General features: G+C 49.9%; 2 protein-coding genes across 4 annotated transcripts in view; one reads left to right on the plus strand and one right to left on the minus strand.

Moving 5' to 3' along the window:
- Window positions 1-4,220, plus strand: part of CPSF1 (cleavage and polyadenylation specific factor 1) — a 76,098-nt gene extending 71,878 nt beyond the window's left edge. Inside the window, exons 30-37 of the mRNA XM_069732112.1 lie at window positions 295-436; window positions 584-736; window positions 877-1,053; window positions 1,122-1,188; window positions 1,265-1,312; window positions 1,455-1,740; window positions 3,116-3,254; window positions 3,987-4,220. Of these exons, the coding sequence (XP_069588213.1) occupies window positions 295-436; window positions 584-736; window positions 877-1,053; window positions 1,122-1,188; window positions 1,265-1,312; window positions 1,455-1,740; window positions 3,116-3,254; window positions 3,987-4,034 (1,060 nt within the window). The 3' untranslated portion in view covers window positions 4,035-4,220. The remainder of the gene's footprint in view (window positions 1-294; window positions 437-583; window positions 737-876; window positions 1,054-1,121; window positions 1,189-1,264; window positions 1,313-1,454; window positions 1,741-3,115; window positions 3,255-3,986) is intronic.
- A 568-nt stretch (window positions 4,221-4,788) lies between these two features.
- ADCK5 (aarF domain containing kinase 5) overlaps window positions 4,789-18,987 on the minus strand; it is a 72,489-nt gene continuing 58,290 nt past the window's right edge. For 2 of the 3 annotated variants that reach the window (XM_069732114.1, XM_069732113.1), the window contains 8 exons: window positions 18,600-18,731; window positions 12,906-12,989; window positions 12,245-12,326; window positions 12,038-12,116; window positions 11,870-11,961; window positions 11,235-11,484; window positions 9,866-9,967; window positions 4,789-5,002 (listed from right to left, as the gene is read on the minus strand). In XM_069732114.1, coding sequence (XP_069588215.1) covers window positions 4,897-5,002; window positions 9,866-9,967; window positions 11,235-11,484; window positions 11,870-11,961; window positions 12,038-12,116; window positions 12,245-12,326; window positions 12,906-12,989; window positions 18,600-18,731 — 927 coding nt within the window. In that variant the 3' untranslated portion in view covers window positions 4,789-4,896. The remainder of the gene's footprint in view (window positions 5,003-9,865; window positions 9,968-11,234; window positions 11,485-11,869; window positions 11,962-12,037; window positions 12,117-12,244; window positions 12,327-12,905; window positions 12,990-18,599; window positions 18,732-18,987) is intronic. The other variant, XM_069732115.1, reaches the window with a different exon arrangement.

An 18,987-nucleotide genomic window follows, 5' to 3' on the forward strand; every position in this document is an offset into this window, starting at 1 on the left:
AGCGTTTGGCACAATGCCATTTTGTTACTGCAGATTTCACACTTTCCTTAGCTGCAGCATTCACAGTCCCTTGTACACATCCCATACACTCCGCAGACCAGTCCCCCTTTTTGCCCTCGTGCCGGTTTGTGTTTTCTTCATGTAATTTGCTTCACTACTTCGTCCTGACCTGGAAACAGACTGCAGCGATGGTAGTGTCCACTCATTAGTTTGCGGATTCATCTCGCTCAGTGTTCGGCCTCTGGTTCTTTCTCTGAGCCGTTGGGATTAATGTTTCCTCGTCCTGCGTTGCAGGATAGATCTGGAGGAGTGGGAACACATCACTTGTATGAAGACTGTCAATCTGAAGAGCGAGGAGACCGTATCTGGGCTGAAGGGGTACATCGCTGTGGGAACGTGCGTCATGCAGGGGGAGGAGGTGACCTGCCGCGGTCGGGTGAGTGACGTCCCTGCACTATGCCAGTTGGATCGTTGGCGCTGGACGAGTCGTGTGTGTAGTTGTGCGTCCGTGGTGTCCTGTGCAGCTTTATACTGCAGACCTTCCAATTGATCACCCAAACTCCGTCATCTGACTCATTTCTAGATCCTGATCATGGACATCATTGAGGTTGTACCGGAGCCGGGGCAGCCGCTGACCAAGAATAAGTTCAAGGTCCTTTATGAGAAGGAGCAGAAGGGTCCGGTCACGGCACTATGTCACTGTAACGGGTACCTGGTGACCGCCATCGGCCAGAAGGTAAAGTTGCCACATCGGTTAGCGCACGACCACCTGATAACATGGCGTCCAGCTAGTCGTAAAGCAGAGCCTTGGCGGGACAGACGGTGACTTCCCTACAATATGGAACCATCATCTTCTGAACACTTTTTCCCCCTCAGATCTTCCTGTGGAGTCTTAAGGACAATGACCTGACAGGAATGGCATTTATTGACACCCAGCTCTACATCCACCAAATGATCAGCGTGAAGAACTTCATCCTGGCTGCTGACCTAATGAAGAGCATCTCTCTGCTGCGTTACCAGGAAGAGAGCAAGACTCTGTCCCTGGTCAGCAGGGTAAGTTCTTCCCCGGTGTGGCCAGGGAGATCCTATGGCCACCTTCTGATCACGTCTCCCCCTCACAGGACGTGAAGCCCCTGGAGGTCTACAGTGTGGAGTTCCTGGTAGACAATGGTCAGCTCGGCTTCCTGGGTAGGTGATTGGTGAACTTGCGTCACGGTGGCGGCAAGGAATGGTGTTCTCACTATTGGCTTCTCTTATGTTCTAGTGTCGGATCGAGACAGAAACCTGATCCTGTACATGTACCTCCCGGCGGGTGAGTGCGGCGTTGGCGGTCTACTGTCTCCGAGAGTCCATGATGTGTATTCGTACTCTTCATTCTGATCCTCCTCCAGGAGAATGGTTCTCTCCTCACAAACATCTGAATTATCTATTATTGTTTCCTATCATTTGTCCAGCTAAAGAAAGTTTTGGTGGCCTCCGACTCCTGCGGCGTGCAGACTTCCATGTAGGGTCCAATGTGAATGCTTTCTGGAGAACTCCATGTCGGGGCGCCAGTGAGGTCTCCAGCCGTAAAACCGCATTGTGGGACAACAAACAAATCACCTGGTTCGCCACTCTGGATGGAGGACTAGGCATGCTACTCCCGATGCAAGAGAAGACGTACCGGAGGCTACTGATGTTACAGAACGCCCTGATCACACACATACCGCACCATGCCGGCCTCAACCCCAGGGCCTTCAGGTAGGAGGCTGATCTCCCTCATTCCACACCCCTGGGCCTTCAGGTAGGAGGCTGATCTCCCTCATTCCGCACCCCTGGGCCTTCAGGTAGGAGGCTACTGATCACCCATATACCACACCCCCGGGCCTTCAGGTAGGAGGCTGATCACCCTCATTCTGCACCCCGGGCCTTCAGGTACAATGCTACTCATCACCCACATACCACACCCTCGGGCCTTCAGTATGGATGCTATTGATCACCCACATACTGCACCCCCGGGCCTTCAGGTAGGAGGCTGATCACCCTCATTCTGCACCCCCGGGCCTTCAGGTAGGAGGCTGATCACCCTCATTCTGCACCCCCGGGCCTTCAGGTAGGAGGCTACTGATCACCCACATACCGCACCCCTGGGCCTTCAGGTAGGAGACTGATCACCCACATACCGCACCCTTGGGCCTTCAGGTAGGAGGCTGATCACCCACATACTGCACCCCCGGGCCTTCAGGTAGGAGGCTGATCACCCACATACCGCACCCCCGGGCCTTCAGGTAGGAGGCTAATCTCCCTCATTCCGCATCCCTGGGCCTTCAGGTAGGAGGCTGATAACCCTCATTCCGCACCCCTGGGCCTTCAGGTAGGAGGCTGATCACCCTCATTCTGCACCCCTGGACCTTCAGGTACAATGCTACTCATCACCCACATACCACACCCTCGGGCCTTCAGTATGGATGCTATTGATCACCCACATACTGCACCCCCGGGCCTTCAGGTAGGAGTCAGCTGATCACCCACATACTGCACCCCTGGGCCTTCAGGTAGGAGGCTACTGATCACCCATATACTTCTACCCCTGGGGGTTCAGGTAGGAGGCTGATGATCAGCCAAAAACATGGGCCTTCAGGCAGGAGGCTGCTGATCACCCACCATGCCGGCCTCAACAACCCATCCTTCAGGTAGGAGGCTGCTGCTCACTCCCATACCACAGCTCAACCTCTGGGTCTTCAGGTAGGAGGCTGCTGATCATCCACACACACCAGACCATCAGGTAGGAGGCTGCTGATAATCCACACACCAGACCATCAGGTAGGAGGCTGTTGCTCACTCACATACTGCACGATGCTGGTGTCATCTCCTGGACCTTCGGGTAGGAGGCTGCTAATAATTCCTAGATGGCTTCTGCACTGGCGCCAGCAGCCTGAGCTGTTTATTTTGGACGGAGCATGGCAGTGGTGTCAGCAGCCCCCCGAGGTCTGTGTATTGGACTCGTTGACTTTAGATTGAGGTCTCTGGATAGTTGCAGTTTGCCATTTCTCTTAATGGTGGACAGTGACGATCAGAATGATCATCTACAATTCCCACATCAGGTGTAGCCACTATTGTCTGCCATCTTTTCCAGAATGTTGCACTCCGGTCGCCGGGTCCTTCAGAATACGGTGAGGAACGTGCTGGATGGAGAGCTCCTGAACAGATACCTCTACATGAGCACTAATGATCGTAACGACATGGCCAAGAAGATCGGGACCTCCACCGATATTGTGAGTGTAGACCTCAAAGGTTTCTCCTTGTTACCTTCAGGGCTGTGGTGTTGTAAGCCCAACCTCAATTTCCCTAACTCCTGACTCCTCAGCCCCGGTCACTACTGAGCATGTGCAGAAAGTGCAGCTCAGATCCATCTCCACTAACAGCCGAGATCAGGAACAGAACAGACATTTATAGGACATTTCATAACTCCTGACTCCTCCACCCTGGTCACTACTGAGCATGTGCAGCACAGATCCATCTCCACTAACAGCTGAGATCAGGAACAGAACAGACATTTATAGGACATTTCATAACTCCTGACTCCTCAGCCCCGGTCACTACTGAGCATGTGCAGAAAGTGACTCCTCAGCCCCAGTCACTACTGAGCATGTGCAGAAAGTGACTCCTCAGCTGCGGTCACTACTGAGCATGTGCAGAAAATGCAGCACAGATTCATCTCCACTAACAGCTGAGATCAGGAACAGAACAGACATTTATAGGACATTTCATAACTTTCCCAAATTATGGAAACATTTACAGCACATCCTGCACTGACTCCTACAACCACTGTGTTCTATATACTGACTCTGCAGCCCTGGATACTCCCCTCCGCCCTGAGAATAGGGGGCTTCATCTCTGGATGAATGTGATCATGGCGTTGGTCTTCACACTGTGGGACCGGGCGGAGGAGGGGACATGGCTGACTCGTCTGTGGCCGTTGGTAATTTTTATTTCTTTTCCCCCAGATTCTGGAAGACCTGCTGGAGATTGAGAGGGTGACGTCACATTTTTGATGTCACTTGCTGATATCTGAGCATCTTGTAAAGACTTTTTTATGTTTTGTTGCTCTGAGCGTCCCGCCATCAGTGCTTGTGATTCTTGTTCCCGGCCGAGGTGAACGGCTTTTAGTTTTACCATTTCATCCTCCCGAAGCCGAGCGTTCAGAGGTTATTTCTGTAAATACAACCTGTCATTTGGTACGTTGTGTGTCTCCTCCTTGCCCAGAAGTCAGCGATAACAAATCTGGGATATTTCCATTATCCTCCCATTACTAAACTGCACCAACGCCTCCTGCCTACAGCGAGCTGCAGGATGCCAAGCGATGGAGGTCTCTGTCACCCGAAGGTATGTGGTAGAGGCTGAGCATAGCCCTTATCCAGAGGCCAAGGTGGCTCATGGTTCTCTGCCTCCAGTCAGACGCTGATGTGTGTAAAACCCCCGATCTCCAGTCAGCTGCCGCTGTGTGCCGCTGCCCATGGTCTCCAGTCAGATGCCAGCGTGTGTGTTTTACCCTCCCCTGGTCTCCAGTCAGCCGCCAGTTTGTGTGTTCTACCTTCCCCCGGTCTCCAGTCAGCTGCCAGTGTGTGCCGCTGCCCATGGTCTCCAGACACCGGTGTGTGTGCTGCCCTCCCCCGGTCTCCAGCTGCCGGGGTGTGTCTGTGCCACTCAGTGATCTCCAGTCAGACACCGGTATGTGCACCACCCTCTCCTCCAGCACCAAACTCCTTGGTACAGACATTGGTGTTCACCAGTGATAAGGAAGACAAGTGTAGAAACATTGTTTTATTGGAGGCGATGGTCCGTTAGCCAGTCCTGCTCGGCCCACACACGGCCTTCAGGCCACCAATGTCCAAGACTCCGCCGCCTCCTCAGTATCTATGACTCCAGAAACTGTCGCATCTGCTCGTTCTCCGCTAAAAAGTCAAAGTGAATCAGGAGTCGGAGGAGTAAGAAGGTGACGCGCTGCATGAGGCCGTCCCACCTGTACAAAGAGAGACGGGAAGAGCTGAAGACTGCAGAAACCAGCAATGACATGACCCGAGAAAGTCTCCCTTCCCTGTCGGTACCAGAAATACTCAAATGTTCCAAGATCTGGATAAATCCACAACACCAGCAGCTCCAGCGGATTCTATCCATTGTGCAAAGAGATCATGAGAAACAGCAGAGAGTGATCCAGGTAATGTCCGCACAAGGCCAGAGACCACCCTGACAGTCAGAGACTATAGAGCCCAGATGTGGCCTCTGCTCCCCACCGAGATTGGAGTCTCCAAACTTATACAATCGTGGCCAGGAGTTTTCAGGCTGACGCACGTCCTGGTGGCCACATTTTGCCTCATTGGTTTTCACTCTTTTTCTTGGCTGTTCCTATGGTTACTGACAGACAACTATAAACATATAATCCATGATGTTTCTGGGGCACCTTAATACTCCCAGTGCTGCCCCTGATTGTCCACACTTTGTGCCCTTCCTGCGGTGGCTGGATATCGGATTCTGGGCAGATCCTGACTGATCGACGCTCGTTCTTGTCTCATTTGGATTCGGATTTATCATAAGTTCTGTTTTTGTTTTTCGCTCTTTGAGAACTGATCGCAGGTTCTCACTGGGATGAGATCTGGGGAGCTTCCTGGTCCCAAAATGTCAATGATTTGTTCCCCCAAGACTAGCGATGAGTGAGTGTACTCATTGGTCAGGTGGTTGCCGAGTCTCGGAGATTCAGTTTTCCCTGCCGCAGCTGGATGATTTACAGCTACTAGCCAGCTTGAATACATGTGGGGGTTGCCTGATTGCTAGGGAATCCCCTCATGTAATCAAGCAGTCTAGTAGCAGCTGCGGCAGGGAAAACTAAATCTCGGAGCAGTCATAAATACTCGGAGACCACCCGAGCAACGAGTACACTCGCAAATCACTACCCAAGACCCTTAGTTGTCACTTTTACCTTGTGACCTAAGGTAAAGAGCATAATCACTGGTGGTGAGCGAGTGTACTCGTTGCTCGGGTGGTCTCCGAGTATTTATGACTGCTCACAGATTTAGTTTTCATCGCCACAGCTGAATGATTTACAGCTATTAGCCAGCTTGATTACATGTGGGGATTCCCTAGCAACCAGACAACCCCCACCTGTACACAGGCTGGCTAGTAGCTGTAAATCATTCAGCTGCCGCCATGAAAACTAACAAATACTCGGCGACCACCAGAGCAACGAGTATACTCGCTCATCACTAATAATCACCTCTCACCTCATTGTCCTGGATGATGGGACAAGTTGTTCTTGGAGGAGGCTTAAATCTCAATTTTTATTCCTGTCCATATTCTTAAGACCTTCCGAGCAAGCCCCCTGCACGGACGAGAAGCCCTCTGACGTTGCAAGCCAGCTCCCTCCACAGATGACAACCCCCCACCCATTGCGAGCAAGCCCCTCTCTACGGATGAGAACCCCCCTGCCCATTGCAAGCGAGCCCCCACCACAGATAAGAATCCCCCACCCATTGCAAGCGCGTCACCTCCATTGATGAGAAGCCCCCGCCCATTGTGAGCGAGCCCCTCTACGGATGAGAACCCCCCTGCCCTTTGCAAGCGAGCCCCCTCCACAGATAAGAACCCCCCACCCATTGCAAGCGCGTCACCTCCATTGATGAGAAGCCCCCGCCCATTGCAAGCGAGCCACCTCCACCGATGAGAAGCCCCCGCACATTGCGAGCGAGGCCCCTCCACAGAAAAGAACCCCCCACCCATTGCAAGCGCGCCAGCTCCATTGATGAGAAGCCCCCACCCATTGCGAGCGAGCCACCTCCACCGATGAGAAGCCTACGCTCGTTGCAAGTGAACCCCTCTACGGATGAGAACCCCCTGCCCATTGCAAGCAAGGCCCTCTGTGAGAGACACTCCATTTTGGATTTATTAATTCAGGCCCAATATATTGTCCAGAGATCTCTTTCCCCTCACGAATTGTGGTCCCCACCCTTGGGATAAGTACACAAATTCCCAAAAGAACAGGGACATGCCATATGGTGAAAGAATGAGAGGTCACGTGTTAAGGAGAAGAGGAGCAGAGCTGGGACCCCTTGCTGTCTTTTGTGTAAGGCGGACAACACCTAGAGATGAATTATGGAAGCACCGTGCATCTCAGGGTTAAGTCCAATATACCACCAGAATCCTGGGAGCCCTCCGTGCACACACCTGTGTCTCATCATTCTCTAGTTGTCCCAGATAACGAGACTGGCTTTCCAGAACCACTTACCCAAGTTTGGACACTCTGTATCAGTCCAACCCCAACAAACCCGTTTAGACGTCAGTCGTCCTGTTTGGACCTCCCCCTGGGAAGTTATGACCCATCCCAGATATTGGGAATAATTTCAGCTAGGAGGCCAAGGGAGGAGAAATCAGTCCAACCCAGAGGGGGCGAGCTACGGGTTAAAAGCTAGCCACCTTTAGCTATTGTCATTGTTCTGCCACAGAAGCCGCGTCACGTCATGCATAGAGATGGACCAGAAAGTACCTGTGGACTCGAGCGATTCCCTGGGGCCCACGTTATAAGAAATGGTAACGTGACACATACAGCTAACTGCTATCCCCAACCTGTACTCTCCCTCTATCTGTACTTCTGGCTGTAATCTCTGTATATATTTATATTATCTAGTGCTTCTTTTGGCAATTAAAATATCAATTAATTTTGGGTTGCTCTTTTCTCTCGAATCCCGATTTCCCACATCAGTGAGTCTGGCTAGTCCTTATACGCTACCTGGGGTTAGTTTCTGGCCCAATATAAGCTTGTTAACGGACCGGGCTTAAATGTAATGAGGAACTGGTGGCAGCATACTGTTCTGGGGTTATTGGTGGATCCTGGCAGTGACGGACCGAAGATAATTGAGAATATATATATATATATATATATATATACACACACCGCCCTCACTGCAGAGTGGCCAGATAACCAGTACGTGACAGGACAGCCTCTCTGGAGACTACTTATCCTAGGTGCAGTTCCCTGACTGACCTAAGGGTAAGGGGAGCACCAGAGACGTATGACTGTGTAAGCGCAGTCACAGATTGGTGACTGCAGGGGATATCTGTATCCCCCCCGAATCTCGATTCGTCACACCCTCCGTGTATGAAAAGCCCACGCTCATTGCGAGTGATCCTCCTCCATGGATGAGAAGCCCCCATATGAGTTGTCTCAGATGGCTTCACTCTCGGCAACCACAGGACTTATGGCAGCATCACCTTTCTTTTTCCGGAAAATCGTTTTTCATCACATAATAAAATGGCCCCAGGCCGATCCTTGCACTTTAGGCTGCGTGCCCACGTTACAGAAATGCTGCGGAAAGGTCCACAGCATTTCCACAATTCCCTGCCGCGGGTAAAACGCATGCAGAATGCGCATGCGTTTTCCAGCAAAACACAAGCGTTTTTAGCTTGCAAAATGCTTGCGTTTTCCAAGCGATTTGAAGCATCGCTTGGAAAAGTGATTGACAGTTTGGTCACACAAGCATAGTGCTTGACAAGTGTGACCAACTTTTTACTATTGATGCTGCCTATGCAACATCAATAGGAAAAGATAAAAAAATGGTTAACATTCTATTTTCACCTTCCGACGGCCCCCGATCTCCTAAGTGGCGCTCCCGGTACGTTCCATTCCCAGGGATGCTTTGCGCGAAGGACCTTTGTGACGTCACGGTCACGTGACCGCGACGTAATCTCAGGTGATTCGCGCAATGCATCCCTGGGAACGGAAGCCACCGCGTGCACCGCTGAGAGCCGGGAGGTCTCCCTGGGCCATCAGAAGGTAAGTATATCCCTATTTTTTATTTTAATTCTTTTTTTTTTTTACAGGAATATTGTACCCAGGTCCTGGAGGAGAGTCTCATCTCCAGACCCTGGGTACCATCCGCACATGAAGCGCTCACTGTACACATAGTGGGTACAGCCACATGCGTAAAGTGAGCGTTTCAATCCTAAGGCTGCGGAATCGCCGTGATTCCGCAGAAGAGATGAACATGCTGTGGATTTTACCGCTACGCGAATCCGCAGCATGACCACAGCAACTGCGGAATCCCATAGGATTGTATGGGAATGCGTTTTTTAAGCATAATAAGCACAATGTGGGCAAACAGCCTTACACAAACTGACATCTGCAGGGATCGGACTATGGAGGACGGAGGAGGGGAAGTTATTATTTCTGATGATACTGAATTCTCTAAGAACAACTCCCATCATCCAGGACAATGAGGTGATGATGTATCTTCCCCCATGATGGAGACCACATCACAGGGCAAAAGTGACAACTAAGTCTCAGGGAACAAATCATTGACATTTTGGATCCTGAAAACTCCCCAGATCTCATCCCAATGAGAACCTGCGATCAGTCCTGAAAGGGCGACAAAACCCTGAACTTGTGATAACTCCAAGCCCTAATGAGACAAGAACGAGCGTCCATCAGTCAGGATCTGCCCAGAATCCGATATCCAGCTGCCGGCGAGAGGGCAGAAAGTGTGGACAATAAGGGGCAGCGCTGCCGGGAATATGGAGGCATCACAGAACCTTCATGGATTAGTAACGTAGTGTTAGTGTAATAACGCACGTAATGTTTATAATTGTGTGTCAGTAACCAAAGAAACAGCCAACTAAAGAGCAAAACTGAAGACGCAAAATGAGGCACAAATTTTGGTCTTTAAAATCTCAATACTTTTGGCCACAAATGTATAAGAGGGGACAATACAGAGGAAGAGGATTTCTGTGACAGCTGTGGCTGTTCCTCCTCTCTGTGGCGTGATAGAATAATAATTCAAGTTAACTAAAATTTCCCAAAGTCCCAACACCTGGCCCTGTTATCAGGGCTGAGACTCACCTCAGCGCCACCTCAAACTTCAAGTGTTCCCATCTGACAGAGAACCATCGTATTATGCCTGAAGAGTTCTGCTTCTCCAGATGCCTCCACGCTCGCACCGCACTGAGGGCAGAATACGGAGGGGGAGGCAGATATGGTGAGGAGGCAAATCCATCCCTTAATGTAAATCTCATTACTCCTTATAAAGAAGAATATGCGCGCTCCTCCAGCCTCAGGGCACCACCCATCATCAAAGCTCGCTCTCCATACAAACGCCTTTCTTCAGGCACCACCCATCATCGACGCTCGCTCTCCATATAACCGCCTTTCCTCAGGCACCACCCATCATCGACGCTCGCTCTCCATACAACCGCCTTTCCTCAAGCACCACCCATCATCGACGCTCGCTCTCCATACAACCGCCTTTCCTCAGGCACCACCTATCATGGACGCTCGCTCTCCATGCAACCGCCTTTCCTCAGGCACCACCCATCATGGACGCTCGCTCTCCATACAACCGCCTTTCCTCAGCACCACCCATCATCGATGCTCGCTCTCCATGCAATCGTTTTTCCTTCGGTTTCAGGTACCATCACTCATTGACGCTCGCTCTCCATGCAGCCGCCTTTCCTCCAGTCTCAAGCACCACCCATCATCGACGCTCGCTCTCCATACAACCGCCTTTCCTCAGGCACCACCCATCATCGACGCTCGCTCTACATGCAATCGTTTTTCCTTCAGTTTCAGGCACCATCAATCATTGACGCTCGCTCTCCATGCAGCCGCCTTTACTCCAGTCTCAGGCATCAACCATCAACACTCGCTCTCAATGTGACCACCCTTCCAACAGCCTCAGGCACCACCAACCATCAACACTTGCTCTCCGTGTGACCACCCTTCCAACAGCCTCAGGCGCTACCAACCATCAACACTCGCTCTCCATGTGACCACCCTTCCAACAGGCACCACCAACCATCGACGCTTGCTCTCCATGCAACCACTGTTCCTCCAGCCTCAGGCACCAACAACCATCAATTGCTCGGCATGCACCTGCCTTTTTTCCCCGCATCAGGCCTCGGGCACCACCATCAATGTTCACTGTCCATGCGACTGCCCTTCCTCTAGCTTCAGGCAACACCAACTATTGATGCTCACGCTCCATGCGAACACCCTTCCCCCAGTCTCAAACACCAGCCATCGATGATTGTGCTCCAAGCAACCGCCATTCCTTCAGCCTCAGGCACCACCAACCATTGTCGCTCGCTCCTCACTAACCACCAACCCCTGTGCTCCATTTGACCACCCTTTCTCCAACCTCAGGCACCACCATCCATTGACACTTGTACCCCATGCGACCGCCTTTCCTCCAGCCTCATGTACCACCAATCACCTGTGGGCCATGAGAAGATAGCGGTCGGCTGAGGCGCCCAATCCTATATTAAGAGAGCGAACAGTGTTCAGGTTTCGGAAGACTAGCAGCATGGGCCGTGGTAACGCACGAAGAACTCGTATGATGTCATCAAAGTGCTCCTTGGCCATGTTCTGCATATACTGCGTCTCTTCCAGAGTCAGCGCGTTGCCCATTGTCCCCGTCAGTGATAGGGGGCGCTGCAGGAGGATTTCACAGAACAGGAAGTAATCTTCAGGGAAGACAAGAAGACTTGTTCACCACTCACATATAGAAGTCATATTGTCCTAGATATGAGACACAGCAAGAAGACAGAATACAAGGATTCACCAATGGACAGCTGAAGAACATTGAAGAGTCAGATTTCTGCAAGACAGTGGCTAGGATGCTTTCCTGGAGCCCTGCACTGGCAGGCTGAAGACCCGGCAGCATCCATGACTTGTTCCCGAGCTGCTATTTATCTATACCCCAGAAAACTACAGCTGGAGGCACAGGATGAGATGATTCTTTCTTTCAGACCTGGATGGAGTCCATTAGTGAGGACAACAGCCATCCTACTAGTATCTGCACCACCTGATAACAGCTCTGACTTTACAATGGACGCCCTATTCACTTGCCTTTGACTCCTAGCTGAGCAGAGAATTCCGCCATACGCTGCCGGTCCCGCAGAACAATAGACCTCCAAAGTTTACAGAGTGCGGTGCGATCTCTGCCAGAGACAACACAAGGATGACACAAAGTACAAGAGCACGACAAGCAGGAGACAAGCTAAGACCATGTATTACCGCTCACTCAGATGTTCATAGAGTCCATGATCCAGCAGGACCAGCCGAGCTCGCCCATCGGGACCCACATTGACCAGCACTGAAAAGAGAAGGGGCCATGGAGTCGTAAGAGTAAGGCATGTTCTAGAGTGCTCAGCACGAGCCAACGCACAATCCCGCCAGAAATGCTATCACCAAGCAGAAAGCATCTGGAAGAATGGAAGTTACCATTTCCAGGGTGAGGGTCGGCATGGATGAATCCTGTGAAGAAGATCTGCTCTGCAAAAACTTTTATCACTTTTTCAGCCACCTGAAAAAAATCTTCAATAGATAAAAGCCACAAGCTGAAATGGAAAATCATATTTCCCATACAGAGAGGGATTACTAATCAAACATGGAGACATCCAGAGGGGCGAGCTGCTGCTTGTGGGCTGAGATGGACAACTCGTGGTGGACACGAGATGACAACCAGCGAGTGGGCAAGAATGTGCAGACACGGGGGTGCAATCGTTTACAGAGAGAGGTTGAGGGGTGGCAGAATCTGGACACAGATGAGCGATTTGTGGGGACAGAAGACTCTCTGACTTCTAGTAACGTCACCTGGAGCTGCTGCAGAACCATCAGCTGCCAGATAAGCAAAAAAGAAAAAATCTCAGGTCAAAAAACCCAAATCCTGGCACCCCATCTGCTGGAGACATCATGAGCACATTCTGCCATCCTCAATGCAATGTCAGAGGTGAGAGACTACAAGTGTCTTCCTCACATGGATCAGCCTCTAGAATCTCACAACCTCATGGAGGCCAGGATCTATGCTCCACAAGGCAATACCAGATAGCCAGGCTTCTCCAGCGGGGGCACCTGCTTTATGCAATGTCCTCCAGGTACTCACATCCTTCAGTTCCAGGCCCTGCTGCGTAATGCCATCCACACTGCTGACCTTGCAGCCCTCGCAATAGTCAGCTGTCAGGACCCGCTGTAAGAAAACATACAGACATTTAGACAGTCTGCTCCACATAGATTGGAAATGTGAGGAACTTTATAGTTCTAGGCGGGGTCCTCACTTCATGCTACTCTGTTTAATAAACCCTCCTCAGCACTGAAATTGTACCCAAGCAGGAGAAGTGATGAACGATGGAGATCACAGGATGGAGACTCACTGATCTGTACATGATGGAGAATGGAGACAACATGAAGAAATTATCTGGATTCTCTAGCCTGGAGTCTGAGCCTCATGCAAAAGTCCCGGCACCTCTGGCCTCGGCTGATGTCACTGAGGTTATAATGGGTTGTCTGAGTAAAGAAATCATCAGGATCCACTGCTGGCAGTGTAATTCCCGACCAATCACATCCCTGATGTGCTTGATGGAGACCAGTCTAGAAACGTTGCAACCAAGTCTAGAAACGCTGCAGGTTCAGGCAAAGCAGGCAATCACAGTAGCACTAAAAACATGTGGCCTGGTGTCGTGTGGAAAATCTACTCCTGGGACAGTTACATTCTGTCGTGAAGGCCTCTTTATGGTGTGGCCTACAGTGGGTACGGCAAGTATTCAGACCCCTTTAAATTATTCATTCTTTGTTTCATTGCAGCCATTTGGTAAATTCAAAAAAAGTTCATTTTTTTCTCATTAATGTTCACTCTGCACCCCATCTTGACTGAAAAAAACAGAAATGTAGAAATGTTTACATATTAAAAAAAGAAAAACTGAAATATCACATGGTCATAAGTCTTCAGCCCCTTTGCTCAGACTCTGATATGCAAGTCCCATGCTGTCCATTTCCTTGTGATCCTCCTTGAGATGGTTCTACTCCTTCATTGGAATCCAGCGGTGTGTAATTAACCTGAAAGGACTTGATTCGGAAAGTCACACACCTGTCTATATAAGACCTCACAGCTCACAGTGCATGTCAGACCAAAGGAGAATCATGAGGTCAAAGGAACTGGCCAAGAAGCTCAGAGACAGAATTGTGGCAAGGCTCAGATCTGGCCAAGGTTACAACAATTTCTGCAGTACTCAAGGTTCCTAACGGCACAGTGGCCTCCATAATCCTTAAATGGAAAAAGTTTGGGACCACCAGAAGTCTTCCTAGACCTGGCCGTCCAGCCAAACTGAGCAATCGTGGGAGAAGAGCCTTGGTGAGAGAGGTAAAGAAGAACCCCAAGATCACTAGCTGAGCTCTAGAGACGCAGTAGGGAGATGGGAGAAAGTTCCACAAAGTCAACTATCAATACAGCCTCCACCAGTCAGGCCTTTTATGGCAGAGTGGCCAACGGAAGCCTCTCCTCAGTGCAAGACATATGAAAGCCAGCATGAAGTTTGCTAAAACACATGAAGGACTCCCAGACTATGAGAAATAATATTCTCTGGTCTGATGAGATGAAGATAGACCTTTTTGGTGATAATTCTAAGCTGTACGTGTGGAGAAAACCAGGCACTGCTCATCACCTGCCCAATACAATACCAACAGTGATTCTGAATTTACCAAATGGCTGCAGTGAAACAAAGAGTGAGAAATGTAAAGGGGTCCGAATACTTTCCGTACCCACTGTATATGGTCTAGACTATTCTCCAGTTATCATTTTAACCAAGACAAATGCTGAACTCATTGCTGAAGAAGACAGACCTCCATTCCAGCCTTCACTGCCTTCTTGCTCTTCAGAATGATGGCCTGTGAGGTGGCTGAGGTCACCAGTAGTCGGGTGTTTGGCATGTAGCTCAATGTCATGTCAGCGTCTCTGAAACGTTTGTGTAGACCCATATACCTTGGTCTTGGTGTGTGATGTCTAATTTCATTTGCAGTACAAAACAGATCTCTATGAGCCATTTCTTGAATCTGACAAGGCAACGTGGGCAACTCTCTGACAAAGTTTCACGAGAACATCACACCGGTCCTGCTCCTGGGATAATGATGGAGGGGGAGAATAATGTACAGTAGCTGGAACCCTCTAGTCTCCATGCTCAGTCATTAATAGGTCAGTGTTATATTGATTTGGTGGCCGTGGTGTGGACAGGTTTCCAAAAACCTGTTTAATTTAACACGACAACACCAACCACATGTTCCTTATGGTCCTGTGAGTGCAGGCATGTCCTAAAAGTGATTCTGTGGCTGCAGCGTCTCCGGACTTGTTTCCATCAAGCACATCAGGAACGTCATTGGTAGGGGATTACATGGGAGCTGCAAGCAGCATCTCCAGAACATTGGGGTTTACATCCAGAACATTGGGGTTGCCACTATCATAGAATGTTAAGAGTTGGAAGGGACCTCCTGTGTCATCTGGTCCAATCACCGGCTCAATACAGGTTTCACTAAACCATCCAAGACAGATGTCTGTCCAGTCTCGGTTTGAAGACTTCCATTGTAGGAGAACTCGCCACCTCTCATGGCCGCCTGTTCCACTCATTCATCATCCTCACTGTCAGAAAGGTCTTTCCTAATATCTAATCTTTATCTTCTCCCTTTCAGTTTCTTTCCATTGCACCTCGTCATTCCATGTGCAAATGAGACTAATGATGATCCTTCTATACTGTGACAGCCCTTCAGATATTTGTAGACAGCTATTAAGTCATCTCTTAGCCTTTTTTGCAAGCTAACCATTCCAACATCCTTTAACCGTGCCTTATTGGACATACTTTGCAGTCAGCTCCCCATCCCGGAAGATCTTTTCTGAACTTGCTCCAGTTTTTCAATTTTGTTTTTAATGTGGTGTCCAGAACTGGACACAGTATCCAGCTGAGGCCTGACCAAGGAGGAGTAGAGGGGGAGAATTACTTCACGTGATATAGACTATGATTCTACTAATACATCCTAGAACGGTGTTTGCCCATTTTGGTGCTGCATCACACTGTTGACTCATATGCAGTCTGTGATCTATGTATACCCAAGTTTTCACGCATGCTATTACTTAGTTCTATTCCTCCCATTCTATAGATGTAATTTTCTTGGCCCAGATGTGGAATCTTGCATTTCTCTGGTAAATACCATTCTATTAGTCAGTGCCAATTGTTCAAGCTTATCTAGATCCTTCTGAATCCTTTCTCTGTCTTCTCTAGTGTTAGCTATCTCTCCGTCTGCAAATTTGATTAGTTTATCTTCAGTTCCCTTATCTATGTCATTTATAAAAATGTTAAACACTGGGGCCAGGACAGAGCCTTGTGGTACCCACTTGTAAAACAGGGGCCAGGACAGAGCCTTGTGGTATCCCACTTGTCACACTTTTCCAACTGGATGTGCAACAATTTATTACCACTCTTTGAGTACGATCACTGAGTCCCTTATGAATCCACCTAACGGTACCCATGTTAATACCATACTTGGTCATTTTTTTCAACAAGGATAGTATGAGATACTTAGCAAATGCTTTGCTGAAGTCCAGATATATTCTATCTACCGCATTTCCCTGATCCACCCAGTTAGTGATTCCATCATAGAAGAAAATTAGATTAGTCAGGCATGACTTGTTTGCTACAAACCCATGCTGGCTCTGGTTAATTGCTGTATTCTTATCCAAGTACTTACATACATGCTGTTTAATAATTTGTACACAGATGTTTCCTGGTATGGAAGTAAGGCTCACTGGCCTGTAATTCCTGGCTTCATCTTCTTCCCTTTTTTGAAGATAGGGACAATATTTGCCCTTCTCCAATCTTCTGGGTGGTTTTGCAATTTCCTCTGCCAACTCTTTCAGTACGCCAAGATGTAATTCATCTGGACCAGGAGATGTAAAATCATGTAAATTAGCTAAGTGTTCCCTCACCATCTCACTATTTATAGATGGAGTGGATTATTTTATTCCTTCAATGGCACCATGAAGATCAGTTGATGTTACATGTGCTTTCTTAGAGAACACAGATGCAAAATAGAAAGCTATAAGTTCGGCCTTGTATTCCAATCATGGGTATCATCCTGCCAAGTTTCAGTGATGCCTATGATATCTCAGCTCTTTTCCTGTGTTAGCAGCTCCAATTCTCCTTGTTTGATCCATGCTCTGTGTGCATCTGTATAGACACACTTTAGTTTGTAGTCTGTTTCTCTTACTCCCATATTTTCATTCAGAATTTGTTGTTTTTGTTTATAATCTTTTTTTTCTTCCCCATCCCATATTGTTCTAGTTTTAAGCTCTCCTGATTAGTGTAGTAAGACATCTACCAATTATAGGTCTTCCTGTTTTCATAAGATGTAACTCATCTCTAGCAAGGAGTCCATCATACAGGTATTTCACTACATGGTCAAGAAACCCAAAACGTTGCTCACGGTACCAGCGACGTAGCCAGTTCCTCACCTGTAGAATCTTGTTCAATCTCCTTGGTCCATTCTCTGCTCATGGTCATTGGTTGTTGATTACACAGGTACTACCCACAGCATTTCTGGACTTGTCTACTTCGAGAGCAATGGTGACGTCATTGGTCGGTGATCACATAGGAGCTGCCGGCAGCAGACTCTGATGATTCGTACATTCAGCGGCAGAATAATTAGTGATGCACGCTCTGCCTTGGTTGTCATTTCTGTGCATGACGCTCGGATTCCAGACTGAATAAGTCCAGAGGTTTTCAAATTTTGTTTCCATTTTTCACCATTTGAAGATCATTAGCAAAATTAGTAATTCCTGTGGAAATTCGGGAGGAAGAAATGTCATTGGCGGAGGTTATACACCAGCTAGGGGCCAAAGGTTACACGCCAGGCCCGGGGACGAAGGGGCCAGAGGCTACACGCCAGGCCCGGGGACGAAGGGGCCAGAGGCTACACGCCAGGCCCGGGGACGAAGGGGCCAGAGGCTACACGCCAGGCCCGGGGACGAAGGGGCCAGAGGCTACACGCCAGGCCCGGGGACGAAGGGGCCAGAGGCTACACGCCAGGCCCGGGGACGAAGGGGCCAGAGGTTACACGCCAGGCCCGGGGACGAAGGGGCCAGAGGTTACACGCCAGGCCCGGGGACGAAGGGGCCAGAGGTTACACGCCAGGCCCTGGGACGAAGGGGCCAGAGGTTACACGCCAGGCCCGGGGACGAAGGGGCCAGAGGCTACACGCCAGGCCCGGGGACGAAGGGGCCAGAGGCTACACGCCAGGCCCGGGGACGAAGGGGCCAGAGGCTACACGCCAGGCCCGGGGACGAAGGGGCCAGAGGCTACACGCCAGGCCCGGGGACGAAGGGGCCAGAGGCTACACGCCAGGCCCGGGGACGAAGGGGCCAGAGGCTACACGCCAGGCCCGGGGACGAAGGGGCCAGAGGTTACACGCCAGGCCCGGGGACGAAGGGGCCAGAGGTTACACGCCAGGCCCTGGGACGAAGGGGCCAGAGGTTACACGCCAGGCCCGGGGACGAAGGGGCCAGAGGTTACACGCCAGGCCCGGGGACGAAGGGGCCAGAGGTTACACGCCAGGCCCGGGGACGAAGGGGCCAGAGGCTATACACCAGGTCGGGGGCGACAAGAGGTTATAAATGGGGGGTTGGTGGATGTTACACATCGATGATAATGAGATTGAATGAATATACAACATTTTGTGATTACGAGGTGCAGGCCAATTCTTTTCTCCATATATTGCATGATTGAGGAGAGTTTTATGGACAGGGGTGGAAGGCTCTCACCTTACTGGTATAATCCCAGTGTACACGGGGGATTAACACATAGGGCAGTTTTCGGAGGTCCTGGGCACAGCGCTCAGCATTCTGTCCCTCATTCTCGAAGTCCAGCTCCTGAGAGAGGGTCTGTTTCAGATCCTGTATAGAGGAGATATGCCCCATCATCCACAGAGTAATGCACAAAGCTGCCGCATACAAGAACTCCACATTCATCTGGATGACTTCCATACTGCAGTCACCTCCAGAGCTGCGGTCACTATTCTGCTGTTACATCAGGTCTTATATCCATAGAATTAGTTGGAAGGGACCTCCAGGGTCATCGGACCCAACCCTAGCTCAATGCAGGATTCACGAAATCATCTCAGTCAGAGGTTACACAGATCTTTCAGTCATC

The sequence above is a fragment of the Ranitomeya imitator genome, chromosome 6, assembly GCF_032444005.1.
Source record: "Ranitomeya imitator isolate aRanImi1 chromosome 6, aRanImi1.pri, whole genome shotgun sequence".
Lineage (NCBI taxonomy): Eukaryota > Metazoa > Chordata > Amphibia > Anura > Dendrobatidae > Ranitomeya > Ranitomeya imitator.